General features: G+C 43.7%; 1 protein-coding gene across 7 annotated transcripts in view; it reads right to left on the bottom strand.

The window, feature by feature from the left end:
- The window catches only part of FGF13 (fibroblast growth factor 13), a 267,134-nt gene that overhangs the window by 47,125 nt on the left and 204,706 nt on the right, over positions 1-15,303 (bottom strand). For all 7 annotated transcript variants that reach the window (XM_029997143.1, XM_029997141.1, XM_029997145.2 and 4 more), the window contains one exon: positions 9,693-9,796. In XM_029997143.1, coding sequence (XP_029853003.1) covers positions 9,693-9,796 — 104 coding nt within the window. The remainder of the gene's footprint in view (positions 1-9,692; positions 9,797-15,303) is intronic.

Genomic DNA, 15,303 nt, shown 5'->3' with positions numbered 1-15,303 from the left:
CTGGTAAAAGCTATTATATTGGCATTATATCCAAAGTCTCCCTAATCCATTCTAAATTTTGGATTCCTTTGTTAATCCTAGATTGCCTAATGAAAGCAGTTTGGTATGGAAACGTAAGTTTCTCGATACAATTTTTATTCAACAGACTTGTTTTCCCCAGACCCTTTTTAGATTTTTGATCCAGGAATTCAGCAGGTCTACCTCCAAGAATTAGCTTATCTATGGAAAAGTTAGTTTCTGAAACCAAGGCTTCAAGGGCATAATCTAAATGAGACAACTTTTCTGTTTCCTTTGTCCCTGCCTAGCTTCTGGACTGCACACCACATCTATCCTGCTTTCTAGGACTCACAGAGGTGTCTCTGATTTCAGTATTGAGAAGTCATGCCAAGAGGGTGGCATTCAGGCTCTCTGTGACTGAAGTAACAGAGTTTCTGTTGGAAACCCCTTTCAGTTGTGCTGCAGTTCCCCAACGCAACCATAAAACTCAGAATCTTGGGGATAACAACCCCTTTTTCTTGCCCACTGGCTCCCCATCGGTTTTGCTTAGTAGACTTTTCAAAAGACGCCTTTTGACTGACAACACTGCAAATGCAATGTGAACTTTTACAGTCAAGCTGGATTCTCAGTTTTTGCACCTCATCACTTGCAATACAAGTTCTGCCAGGAAAAGGATGCTTTCAGTGGGTTTGCAAGGATGTAAACGGCCAGAAAGCAGTAAACATTTCTCTTGAGGCTGCCAAGTAGGAACAGAACTGAATTCACTTCCTTTTAGCACTGTTGCGACTGCAGGGCTACATGAAGATAAAAAGACACAAAAATGTGTTTAATAAAGTCACTCTGAATACCCCCACACGACGGATCTGTTGATGATGCCAGCCTGGATTGATGGATAGTCATTTTGCGGAACTGAACTGCCCTTTACTTACTTTTAGCAGAGGAGCTGCCAAATTTTGTTTGTCCTAGCACTGCTGCACCAGCCGAAGCTCCGGGTCCTGCCCTGTAGCAACAGGCACACACAAGAACAGGCGTAGGAACATGCATATGCAGGAACAGGCACACTTCCATCTCCTCGTTCAGCTTTTCCTGCAGCCCGTCCGTTCTCACCCCAGTCCCATACTCACAGCACAACCACTTTTTTCCCGCATATCCTTAACCAGGGTTAACTAACACTTTTGGGTATTTCTCATCAGAGCAGCAACGGCCTCCTGAAAACTAACCCATAAAGAAAACATCAACAGGATGCAGCAACAGGACTGACCAGTGAGGACACATCTTTCTCAAGCCGTTGGCTTGCTGTTGGCCCACGCCTATGGGAGAGTATAAGAAAAAGGGAATTTTATCCCAATATTTTCCCAGCACACTTCCCCAGCCTCTGGTAAGCTATGATTTCAGGACATTTCCAAGCCAAACACGACATCGTTGTATTTTGCAGTGTTTTTCTTTCAAGAATTTATCTAAATGATATTTGAACCCACAAAAATGATGGCACCCTCGGCATCCCATTGCAATGAGTTCCCCAGCTGAATGACGTGCTGCGTGGAAAACACTTTCTGCAGATTTAATAAATGTGATGAATCCTTGTGTTTCATTGTCACCCTGGGTTAGTTTCTACTCAAGTTCTGAGTTTGTTTTCCAGTACCAACCCACTCCTGTTGGTTTGGGGAGTCCTTGGAGACTGTCTTTGGTTGCTCCAGCAGCCTTGTTTAGACGTTCATCTTCACATGGGCATTTACAGCTAGCAGCAGGCTGCAAGCGCCATCGGGGTGAGCCATCTCGTCGGCAGGTTACAGAGCGAGTGTAACAAGGCAGAAGCGCTGCTGAGTCACTGTGACAAGAGCTGCTCATTAGCTCAACCTGCAGCACGAGAGGGAGGGGAAACCCTTCTGGGCAGAAGCAGGGAAGGCAGACAGCTTTCTAGAAGGAAAGGCAAGCGTAGGAAAGAAGCTGAGGTTTCATAAGGGTATTTTCTTTTAATCAAACCACATTTTAAAAAACAGGGTAAGTGTGGAAAATTATCTTGCTTCTGATCTTGAAGATATTCCATACGAAAAAAAAAGCAACAACTCAAAAATCCACATGAATACTAATATACATATTTTCCCAGCAAACTGCAGAAGAGCTCAGCCCTACAGGGAGCAGGCACACCTATCACCCCACAGGCACCTATGCCACTGGTCACAACACCTAGCATCCACACCAAATTTAGGAGAGAAAAGCGGCACATTTCTCATTGGCTCTGCTGAATCATAGCAACGTACTCCGTCGTTTGGCGATCTGAATATATACAATCCCAACTGAACACGCTGAGAACCTGGCAATGCTCTTATTCTCACACTTTGCAACTCACGCCGTCTGCTCAAGTCCTTATCTGCTTACAACTCTCGCTTGCCAAACATGCTTTGCAACGTGACGGTGAAGAGTTGTGAGTAGCCTGGAAGTCCTGGAACTCAGTACTCCTTGTTTGCTGGCGTGGGGCCGAAACGCAATGCTGGAAGCAAGCGGTGTGGGATCCAGGTGCCAAACTACCGACTTCAGGTCCAGCTCCAAATTCTGCCAAGGCTATTTTTTTGGCATCACGCTGCTTTTGTGTCACTGTGACCCCAGTGAGCAGCGCAATGAACTGAAAAACTGGGCCTTATGAGCAACATTGCCATTTCAGTCACATTTCTGAGCTTGCCGAGTCCCAGACTTGTGCTCTGAGCAACGTGTGAAGTCTGAGCTTATAAAGACATTTTGCCTTTTCACCCAAGGACTTTGGCATTGATTAGCAAATGACTAACAGAGTGGATGTGCTTTTAGTCTTTTATCTACTTCACATGTATATTATTTATCTCACAGGACATTGAAATTCTTCTTGCACAAACAGCAATTTCACTGCTGATTTTTAACAGCCACTCTATTAGGAAACCATCGCACAGGTGTCTAACTGCAAGTCTGTCAGGATCTGTGCGGTGCACAGTCCTGAAGCATCACTTTCTGATACTCGGGCTCCTCTTCTGAAGCCTCATCGTAGAAGGTGCTGAGTATCCTCAGCTCCCACCACCTGCAGTGAGGGATGGATGCACAGTGGGACCTCTGTGGATTTCAGATGCCTGGTGGATGACTTGTAGAGAAAAGCAGCATAATAGCTCCAAGACTTTCAGCTTGCTGAGTCTCCTAATAATTCTCCCATGGGAGGGTGATGCCCTCCCCGCTTCTCTGCTGGAGACAGCAGGCAGTCTGTCTCCTGAAACCTAGAATCGCACCGATCCCAGCAGAGACAAGCACCTGAACGAAACAGCACCCATCTCTTTAGCCCACTGCTGAGCAACAGCACGTATCATTAAGACAGACCAGCACATACCTCATTAAGGAAGACCTGCTGCAGGGAACCACTCTGCTTCCCCAGGGACCCGACCCCCAGGAGTGTCCCACATCACAGAGCGGGGCCAGACTGGCACAGCAAGCTCAGCCACAGGCTGCCGGTCCCTCCAGCAGTGGGGAGACAAGTCTGTGAGCAGCGGGCTCTGCAGCTACACTGCCAGGCACAGTCCAGCTCACAACTAACCCCCAAAACTCACGGTCAGATTCCCTGGTAATAGGCTGAGCCTGCGAGCACAGCCTGAGCCAGGGAGCGCCCATCTGGGCAGCGTGATCAGGAGCCTGCGATGCCGCACGGAGACCCACCAAGGTTCTCCTGCGCCAGGCACCGGCCAGCATCCACCTCCGGGCTGCAACTCTGCTGTAAGACTGAACCAAACTACAATCGTTCGCATCTGCTGAGCTTAGCTGCTGGCATAATTTAGAGCGGTATCCACCGTTGAAGGTGTCAGAAAACATTTATCAGTTCAGGCTGGTTCTACAACGCCTGGGAACCTCCTGAGAGCATGCTCCTGTCCCAGCGCTGATCCCACACCTCGCCTGCCCTCTCTCCCACCTTTGCTGTGGGGCAGTCAGGGCTGTCAGCACGACTCCGGGTCGCGGGAGGGCCAGAGCAGCCCTCCTCTCTGTGAGGACGTTGCGCATTTATCCAGCATAGAGCAAGGTGTTGCGATGAAAAGAAAAATGTGCTGCAGCTGTACTTAAGACCCTATCGTTGAAGAGAATGAACTATATTAAGGTATAGTCTGCGCTTGAGCATTCATGGTAAAAAATGATTTATACTGACATGCAAATTTAACTAGATGAAGCTTTTGATTATTTCTCCTATCTCTTGGTTTATGCTATTTCCCTGAGGTGGAAAAATGCTCTTTGCCAGTAATTCATTATAAATGCCCCAGCCATTCCCATTAGCTACAGCAGGTCTCCGCTGCACTGCTCAGTATTAAAATATGCACAAACTTCTCTTCTCTCCAACTCACCAAAACCAATTTTTGAATCACTCTGAGAATTTAATCACATTTCAGTTCTCTTGGCTATAATCAACGTGCACGCTTCATACAATATTTACTTTCTGTGCAGGTACCAAACTTATATATGACAATCTATTTTACATACAGAGGACAATGTTAGCTGAATGCTCTCTTAGGGTAAATTATATACAAAATTCTGCACAGGGTATTAAATCAAAGTGCTCCTTAAACCCATGCTAACTCTGTACCGAGCGCATCAGACAAGAAATGGCAAAATTAAGCCACGTACAGCAGCTCTATTAACTCAGAAATACTGGACGTCCTAAAATAGCTAACAAAGCAAGCATAAACAACTCTGCCATGTAGCATACTTCCTAATACCCATCCTACAAAAGGCTGACTGCCCTGAATTTCCAATAAATGAGTTGAAAGGCTGCAGGAAGGAGGGACAGACTGGGCCCTATCACACATGGTCAGGGCAAAGGACTACTCTTAGACAAGGACTCTATCCAACCTGGGAGAAGCTATAAGCTTGCTCAGATACGACGCTATTAAATCAAATGCTTTGGCAAATCACAGGAACCCAGAACAAGACAAGATGGAAAACAAGCACTCTTTACAAGCTGAGTTGCATGGCTCCTGAGACCAGCCAGAAGGATGCAATGAGCAGCACATATTTAATTTTATTGTTTCTGACAATGTGTCCAGGCTAGACAAGCACACAATTACATGAGCTGAAATGCTCTATAGGAGAAATATGCGTTTCACTGACAATCATTAAATGATTTTAAAAACTCTGACATGATGGTTCATGGAAAATACACGGCTAGATGGTCTCAGGCTATTTTTTAAAATTTGCTGTATTTTGGGTTATGTTTCAGCCTATGCAGAATTCAAGCAGTACACCAAATTCTCTTCACCTACATACATGCCTTCCCTCTAATGAACTTCACTCAGCTGCTGCTCTGTATCACTGTGAGCCTCCTCTGTCACATCACAATCACTTCAATGAGAAAGCAATAGCTCTAGGACTACGTGTCTGACACAGAGATCCTTAAAATATTTTTCACTCTTTTGTTCAAGACAATGAAAGAACACAAGGAATTCATAGGGTGTGAAACCTGAAAAACTCAAGTGTAGCACATATGGTGGTCATCTGAAAGACGTGGTCATTCACAGAAAGAAAAATAAGAGAAAATAAAAGCCATCCTAAAATACAAAAGGGCATGATTCATTTTGTGGTTACGTAAGACAGCAGTACCATAACACTGTTCAAGTCATCTTGCAGCAGCATGACACTGGTGTAAGAAGGGATGAATCAAACCCTGTGTTTTCATTTTAAATGGATGCTCAAGCATCAAACAGCAGGAAGAGCTACGGCTTCAAATAGCTCCCGACAAGGTCCCTCCAAATAAAATTGTGAGGGTGGGTTCGGCTTGGGAGGTGCAGTCCCACAACTCCCATCGACTTTGGTAGGAAACCAGCTACAGAAAAAAAAAACATTTCAAATGTGGTGGTGTTCTGGGATACAAAGAGGCATTTTCCAGCTGGTGCGGAGAGGAGGCACCGCCGCTCAGAGCGGGGCGAGCAGTGGCAGCGTGGCAGGCTGCAGGGAGGACCAAGGTCGCTTCCCTTCTCTGCAGTCCAGGACTTTTAATGTGCTTCTATAACAAATGTAGATAATTATATATTTATTTTAACATAATATCTGGTTTTTTGCTTAGCTGAGTTGCTGCCTTGTCCCTGAGGAACTTTTATCATTACATTAAAGATCTTATTTTTGCTCTAACTGACAGACGCCGCAAACTATCTATAAACTCTGGCAGCCAACTACAGATATCTATTCTCTGCAGATTTATTATACATCACTGATCCCCTCATGGAGCAAATTCACCTCATTCTTGTGTACAGTCACTGGATCAGAAGCAAACCACACTGCAGACTACCTCTGACGTCAGATACCTGAATCCCCATCCTGGCAGACTGCTAGGGAGGAAGAGGCAAGGCCAAAGCCAGAGCTCAACAAATTAGCAAACTGGATCCGCAGATATTCTCCATCTGCCAACAACTGTACTGGATTGTGGCTAGGACATATTTTCTACATATGGAGGACGCTCAGAATCAACTAAGTCAATTTTGTTGCTGCACAGCCCAAACCTAAAAAATATAGCCTAAGGAACAAAATATGAGAATTCACCGCAGTCACTGAAACGAAGAGGAACTGCAATTTAATACTGCAGTTTAGTGCAAGATACATGGAAATGGGACACCTGGTGTGTTACCCCTAATGTGCTTTCCTGTGCGAGTGTGGGAAAGCACTTAGCTGAGCCTCCATTTATCCGCCCATAAGCCAGATGTCTTATTTACCTATTTACCAGTGGGGTAATTGCCGTGGACTTAATGGCCTCTTTATCAGGCGCAGTGTTTTGGAAGCGTTTCAGGCTAAAAGGTGCTATCAGGTGCACGACACAGACAGTAGCACGGGGTGAGGAACAGGGATGGCACGTTAGCAGGGTGTTTTTCAAACCATTTACCGAACGAATCTATAACCTTCGGCAGTGCAATCTGAAGGAAACAGTTCTGCGCAGACACAAGCATGACTGAAGCGCTGGAGTTGCAATAAAACCAAAAGCAAGTGATCATGACATAGACCACAATATTCTCCCTCCCTATTACATTGCATCATCAATACTAATTTCATTTCTCTCTGGAAATGGTGCAACTATCTGTTATAGTTATCGACAATTTAAGTACATTTCTGGTTTTCCCTATATTTTTGCTTCAGGAATTTGACAGTCTTTTGTGGGGCTTTTCCTCCTGATCAATCCCATGTTGCCATCTGTCTGCTCCTGACAAATCCCATTCAGGAACACATCCCTGTAAGGGCTTAGAAACCCTCAGGATGTGGAGATGGATGTCATTTACTTGAGCTGATCTGTTCCCCGGACTCCCTGTTGGCATCCCTTGAACAGGTGAGTGTTCAGCTGGTATAAATCGGCTGAGCTCTCCTGGGACTCATTTACATCAACCAAGAATCCAGCCCAAAATATAGAGCTAATTTCCCATGCATCAGACTGTATCTCTTGCTGAAAGGACCATTATCAGCAAAAGAAGTGCTAGAAACACTTAAAAAATGGTGCTGGAACTGCAGTTCTGGCAACCTTTTTTTGCATAGCAGGTGAAGTAGGGGCAGATGGATGCTCCTCATCAGCACTTGTCCATTCCCTGGGCGCACTGACAGAGACACGAGCTGGGTTTTGACTGCCAAGGCAGTTTCTTGCCATTATTGTAAAGGACAAACCAACCAAACCAAAAAGCAGCAGGTGATAAACCCAAGATTATTGAGGACTTAGATGGAAACTTGCTTTGGAAAAGTAGATCAACATCAAATGGACACCCATCTTTGTGAAAAGTATTTAAAAATATGAATTTTGGACACAACAACATGACTAAAGTCTGTTTAAGGCTTTGCCAAGCCCATCAGGTTCAAGAAGAATAAAAGAATCAATGTAAGAAAATATAGCTGCCTAATAAAGAAACAAAAACGACCGTTGTTACTAAGGGGAAAACAGAGGGATGTCGCCAGTTAATTTTGCAATGGCATAAACTATTAAATTCACAGATACTAAAGGATTCAAGGAAGACACTATTCATGCTAACATTTAAGACCACATGAAGAACTATCCCTAATCAATGCAAATACCAAAAATTAGAACGAAAGTGAATCTCTGAGCTCTGCCTAAGATGCCTAGATACCCATCAAACTAAAAGCTGGGCTTAATCTAAATAAGGGTCATATTCTGCTCCTCCTCCTCACATCGAGGGATACTAGAAGTGATCCTTTGTTCTCTCAGAGGGACCACTGACTTCAGGGTTATGTCTCACAATGAGAAGTTAGCGCTCCGTTGTAGGTTAACAGTGGCAGAATCTGTTCCCATCCCGTTTTCTGCATCTTTGCAAAAACATACCCGATTCTTCCAGAATGTATGCAATGAAAGAACTGACCTACGCAAACCAAGCACGTTCGCTGCGCACGGTGACGGAATTTTGCTTCCTGCACAAACCTTGCTATCCCACCCGGAGACGCGACTCGAGGTAACGCTCCCCGAGGCGGAATCGAGCCCGCAGAAGCCGGCACGGCACAGTGCTCTCTCGGCGAGTGGGCAGCCAAAAAGGAGCGCAGCTGAGGATGCTAATGTCAATGAAAACGCACGGTGCGGTCAAAGGTACATTTGCAGTGCAAACGTAAATGACGCTGTGCAGCCTCAGGACCGTGACTACGCGGGATTAAGGGGACTTTGCACGATCTGGCTGCGTGGCTACAGCCCTGCAAACAGATCTGTGGATTAACCGCACTAAGCAAATAGCCAGAGTAAAAAGAAAAGCAGAGTTCGATGCCATTCACTGAAATTTTACTTTGTCCCACAGCATAACCAGTTCTAATTTGCTTTTGCTCTGGCAGATACAAGAGGAAAAATATGCAAAGCTGCCCCTTGTCCCGGCTGTCAGGATTGCAAAACAAATGAGAGATTTGAGTAAGTTTACTTAATTGTTATCAGTATTAGAGGCACCTTAAGGGAATCATTCATAGAAGAGAATAATTTGTAGCAGATAATAAATTACATTTTCCTCTATTTTCCTCCTTGGGAAAAATCTATTAAGACTTTATAATTAAAACTCCTGAACACAGTTCAACTAAATGTTTTTAATTGAAAAATGGTCTATTTTAAAAAATGTCCTTTTTTCTTTTTTTCATAAAAACACTGTTTGCTCTCTTGAGAAATGCCACTGAAAATTATTAACTGACGTTCTTCATCAAAACTGCTAATAAAACATTTCTTTAGTTACTCAGCAACTTGAAGCCATAAGATTTTGGCACCTAATTCCATTTCAATTTGAAAATCCTGGCCAAACAAACAAACAAAAATTACTTTCTCTAATCCCTTTTAATAACAGTAATAGAGATTATATGGGAAGATATAAAATGTGTTCAGGCATGCGTGTGATTCACAAAGTTGTCCCTTTCCCTCTGTACCCCACACTGATTAGCCCAATCAGTCCACAGTGACCAAGAGAAAGCATCCTTTCTGTTTGGGGTTTCAGTTGTGGGGTTTTTTTTTATTTCACACTTTGGGATTATTGGTTTGCATCAAAGGCACCACAGTTTGATTCCGTGCATCCATATATATTCTTAATGGAAGCAGAGTAATAAGCTAAAACCAGACTACCACCACTATACTGAATTTGCTGTCAAATCTCATGCCTATAGATTATAAACAGATTCCTTGGAACAGTAAATTATTCTTTTACTAAGTTCTTACGATAATTTCAGTGAGAACAAAATTAAAAATGTTTACTTACTGATGTATATAGGTATCCTTCACTGTTCATTGCCAGATACAATTTTGTTTGAACCCCCTGAATCGCCACCACTCGTAAACCCACAGGTATGAGGTTAAACAAAGCTAGGAGAGAAAGGAGATGGAGAGCAAAATTAATCCTTTAGAGTATGCAGATTAGATAGACAGTTAAACCATAATTACCAGAACAAAATAAAAAATGCCTATTCATGCATATATTAATTTCTGTGGGTGCTACAGAACAATTCTGCTACTATTGTGCTCTTCTATAGCAATTTCCACCAATAGCTCAGAAATTATCTACAGAGGGTATCAGTGTATCTCCCACATTCTGAAGATGGTGAATTGGAGGTATTGAGAGCTAAAAGGACTTACCTGCCTCATGAGCAGAATCCAGGGTCTGCTGAGTAGAGTTGAACATACTTAATTTGGTTTGGGGTTTTTTTTCTGTCAGTAAGTGCAAAAAAAAAAAAAAAGGTGATCCAAAAACAAACAAAAAGTTTTTCAAGATGATCAAAACTTTTTTTTTTTTTTTTGCAAATTCAGATCAAATTCAGTAAACATTTTTGACCAAAAGGAAGGAGCAAGATGAAATTCAGAAAAGTTAAAAACCTTCATTAACATCTCAAAATGTTTCCACTCAAAACTCACTGTTTTTTTTTTCTCTTTTTGAGAGGAGAATGGGTTTGAAAAAACAGAGTTAAATAACTTCAAAATGAAATGAAATGACAGCATATTCTTTAGATCAAGCCCTAAATCTGTGCTTTCAAAATTGAGCTGCTTCGAATGTTCTGCTTGCGTTTATGCTTGCATATATGCTAATAGTGGCAGTATTTATAAGCAGAGAAACGTCTCTTCAAAAAACGAAGATTCCGGTTTGTAAAGTGGCAAATTAAAAAAAAAAAAAAAAACAGCAAAGCTCTGCCATAGCTTAGATTTATGGATTTGTTACAATTGAACACAAGTAATAATGAGTTGAATACAGTACTCTGTGTTCAATATGTAGGATTAAAAATAAAGGGGAGTTAAGAAAATTTTCAAGAACTGTTATCATAATGCAAAGCATCTCCTTCCAGTCTGTTGTATAAATGCAGAGATAGGATGAAGTAATGCCAAACTGGCTCTTATTTCCAATGGTTTATTACTTGGCTGGAAAAATCCCGTCTGCTTCCGGCTGAAGTGTGGTATTTATGGTCACTGTCTGAATTTAAAACTCAATTATGAATTTGAAATTATTGAATTTTCAAAAGTATAAGCTAAGAATTATGACCCATTATAAATTCCTTTTTCAGCCTGACAATCCCCAAATGGTCATATTTAATTAAAAGAAAATCTGCAGCTTGCCAGCATTTAATACAGATCCTGAATTTGGGGTGTGGGGTTGTCAAGAATGTATCAAAAAACAAAGAGCAAACGTATTCATGTCCTGCTTCGATAAAGGCATGGCCAGAAGCGAACACTGGGGACAAAGGACTAAATTCTGGTGAAAACAGACTCTGTTCCAGCTGGACCTCCGGCTCCGTGTGCTGTCCCGGGTTAACCTGAACATCTCAGCCCCCCGGCTGGGTGAAAAGGGGGTGCAATGGGCTCGGGGGGGGGACCAGCAGCTGAGGGACACACCACGAACTACAGGTGCTCTGCTCTAAGGTTGCGGCACCTTTGAATTTCCTACAATGGTCAAATATAACAGAGCAGGTGGAAATATCCAGAACTAATAAATAAATGTAGGAGATCATAAAATCATACCTGCGTTTTTCTTTCCCTCTCATACACACACGTGTACATGCAGACACAAACACACACACACATGCAGCCCCTCCTCACACTCGCCTCAAGCAAAAAAATCAACAGAAACGGCTTTCTCTTCACTAAACCAAAATCCTCTAGTTCTCTACAGTTTTTGGCAAACAAAACTTAGATTTTCAGCATGGGATATGCTAAGGGAAATGGATTTCTCATGTGTTCTATCAAATGCTTGAATTTATCGGGGGGAGAAAATATTCCCTGTCTGACTCAGTAAATATTCCCTTGGAGAGCCCTCTTTTGCAGTTCAACCCCAAAAAGCATCTGATCTCCGTGTAGGCAGGAGAGCACAATTTAAAGCTCAATATCCAGGCAGAACCTGGAGCTCTCTTTTGAAAGGTGCTTTCTTAATGGCATATTTATGAGTAGGGCAAGCGTTTGGTTATTTTCAGCACAAGGGTACGAGTACGGGCTCCACTGTAAATCGTGCTACGAACCAGCTGAGGACAGGGCACAGCCTGGGAGGGTTGAGAAGACACAGCTCACGGCCACGAGGCACGGAGACAGGTTTTAGCGAGCGATTCCTGGCTGTGCTGTGCTTGGCAAAGTGAGCAGAGATACGAGGCTGAGCGCCTTCTGCCAGGGGAAGGCTGGGGCACCCACTGAGATGGGTGCTCAGCTGCTTCCCTCAGCAGCCGAACGTGTTTTCCTGCCATCAGCGTACATGCTCTATTTTGAAGCAAGACGAGGGTTGGGCACGCTCAGAAGCCGGTTTAGACATCGGTGGGATTAGCAGCTGCCGTGGCACAGACGATCGGAAGTTGCAAAAGGGCTGCGGGGGAGTAAAGCTGGCTCTGCTGCCGACGGGGAGAGGGACCGGCTGTCGGAGGGGTGCGCGGTCAATCTGTCCTACGCCGGCACGGCCAGACGCGCAGCCGGGCTGCCCCAGCTGCCGCCTCCGAGCCAAGGGGACGTTGGCACTGCACCAAAAAAGGGAACCGTCCCCTCCAGCAGCAGCCGTTGCTCCCACCGTCCTCGCACAGCACCAAGTCCAAGTCTGGCTTCTGCAACAGCGAGTGGTTTGTCCGTGACCAGCGAAAGCTGACGGGGCCAACAGCAGAGCCACGCAGCCCCCAATGCCACGGACGACAGGTTTGAGATGCTAGCGCATTTCTAGGGGTTGACCCTCATGTGAGCAGATATGACGGAAAGGGTGGCAAAAAAGCCACAGGAAAATAAATTGCTTGCTACTGTGATCAGCTTATGTTAGCATAAAATAATGGAAAGTTATTTGCACCCTAGCCTTTCCCTATTACGTTTGCACTGTTTAAAATAAGGATATAATAGCCATCGTAATGAAAAACTTGGCGATGCCTAAGGGAGAAATGATCTTTACTATAGCCCTTGTGCAATACAAGCTGACGGAGAACTAGAGCTGCAAAATAAGAGGCAGTGGGCCACAGCTGGATTTATGAACATATACATTAGTGTGAGGTCTCTGCCATCTTTGGCTTGGCCACCTGGATCTCTGTATGCTTTCTGCAGGATATCATTTCCTATATTTCCCTATTTTATAAGTCTTGAAATCTCTTTGTCTTGCCAAAATTGGGGAATAAATTTTGCCTTGATTTAAAACCTTGCCCTATTTAACACATTTAATGAGTCAAAATCTGTTTCTCAGCCAGGAAATCCTTTCCACAAGGCACCTCCTCAAATCACACGGACTCTTAGCTAAAACTGAGGTCTGGTGAGTGGTATGGCTCCTCAAGTCCATGTTTCATTTCCTGCCTAAACTGTGCTCCAAAATCTCAGCTTTCTTTTAAACTCTCTGCAATTGTGGATGCAACCTTGTTTTTGTGAACCCTGCGTGCAGCACTGGGTCTGCAGAGCTTGAAATAATTGCTCCCAAGTCAGAAGCCGAAAGGGATCTTCAGGCAAACATCCCACTCAGCTCTAGATAGAAAATGATGGAGAAGGTGGACCCCTGGGCCCAAGATGCTGTCAGGAGCCCAAAACAGCAGCTGGCTATAAGGGCCTGCAACCTCTCCCCATCTCTACCGTAAACAGGGAAGACAAATTCTGAAATTTAAACAAGGCTGACTAATGCTCTGTCTGGAGACCAGGTGGACTATGGTTATGATTTGCTCTAAAAAATGCAGTTGCAGAGTCCTAGCGCTGTGCAACCGCTCTGCTGGCCACAGCTGCATTTGAGGATGTTCCCCTTCCTATTAGGGGGAGTTTTTATTATCACACTGCACTGCAAAGCAAATAGTCTTAGAGCAAATATTCAGTGAAGGTGACAAAAGGGAACAGCAATGACATCCCTCAGGGGTGCGAAGGAGGAGAGAACGGACTGGAGAAGGAGTCCTCCTGCTTTTGGAGCGGGCTACAACTCCTGTGGCTTCCCCGCAGTGCATGGATATGGGCTAAATGAAAGATATCTCTGCAGATATTGGAAGAAAGGATTTTAGAGGGCCTGATCCACTTAATACTCATGTGAGCAAGGCTTTGGGGGAAGCCCCTTATGTAGGGAGCTCCCTACTGATCCACAGTATAAATCAGTCTGTCTTACTAGCTCCATTAAAAATATTGCCATTAAAATAAATTCAGGACTGCAGGACATTCAGTCCATACACTTACCTTACATAAAAGAGGAATATATACAAAAGCATGTGCGTTTTTTATGATAAAACCCTCCTCTGTTCTGAACACTTAGATACTGCAGCCCAGCTGCAACCATTTCTGGGATACTTCCATTACATTTAAGTATTCAGCATTTTGGAAGGCTGGTATCCAGCAACAAGGAATTTTTATGATTTGCTTTGTAATCTAACAGGTTATGGTAAATTTAAGGACGCAGTGAAAACAAAGGTATCTTAGAAACAGACACATTTGTATTTCCATAAATTTTATCTTGTTTTGAATCTCAGAATCCCTATTAGAGGGATTCCAAGCAAAGTATTTAAATGAAACAATCAGGAAAAAAAAAAAAGATGCAATTTCAGATATTTGCTCTGGTATATTAAAAGTTTATAACAATATCATGCTTTGATGTAAAAAGTAAGGTTTGCCTATTTCTTCTTCTTTAAGATAATGAACAGAATTACCCTGCAATCCTGAACGATCTGTACTGACTTTTGAAATCATAAATATTAGATCATTCACTTGAAAGAAAAGTCAATGTTTAAGGTCCATACGGATCATTTTTAGAGTAGATTTTGTGGCTGCACTGAGGAGAACTCAGTAAGATGGCAGCAGCCGCTCAGCATTGCGCTGATCTGGTCTTTGTGCCACCTTCTCCGTGGGCGAGGACGGGACCTGGAGCCGGAGCTCAGGTGTCCCTACAGATCCCACGCTTGTGCGCTGCCCTAAGGCCAGCACCTCCCGTGGCTGCAGCAGAGACCTCCTCCAGCAGCGTAACCAGTTCCCTTCTGTCACTCAGAAGTTAACACAGGGATACCAAAAGGATTAAAGAGGGTACGGGAAAAGGGTGGGAGCAAGCGATCGGACAACTAAGATATGCTACTTCCTACTGCATCTAGTGCTTACTCTGCAATATTCAAGGGCCCTGCAAAATGAAATGATGTTTCACCTGCAAACGCTTTTCATGTAAAGAGGATGGCACTTAAATCAGCACTTTTTAATAATTAAAAGGAATGTCTGCCTGTTGGATTTCATGGTTTGTTGTCTAAGTGGCCTGAAATACCTTCTCAAACTCCTTGCGCCTCCTAACTTTTTTTTTTTAGAACAGAAACGTAGTTTAGCTAAACAGTGCAACTATGCGAAACTCTTGAATATTTTATTTACACACACCAAATCTATGGTCTAGTCATCTTTTCCTGTTTTCTACCAATTCTTGAAGTTGTAAA

Source organism: Aquila chrysaetos, chromosome 21 (assembly GCF_900496995.4).
Source record: "Aquila chrysaetos chrysaetos chromosome 21, bAquChr1.4, whole genome shotgun sequence".
NCBI classification, from domain to species: Eukaryota; Metazoa; Chordata; class Aves; order Accipitriformes; family Accipitridae; genus Aquila; species Aquila chrysaetos.
This window is presented reverse-complemented; position numbering and strand designations above follow the sequence as displayed.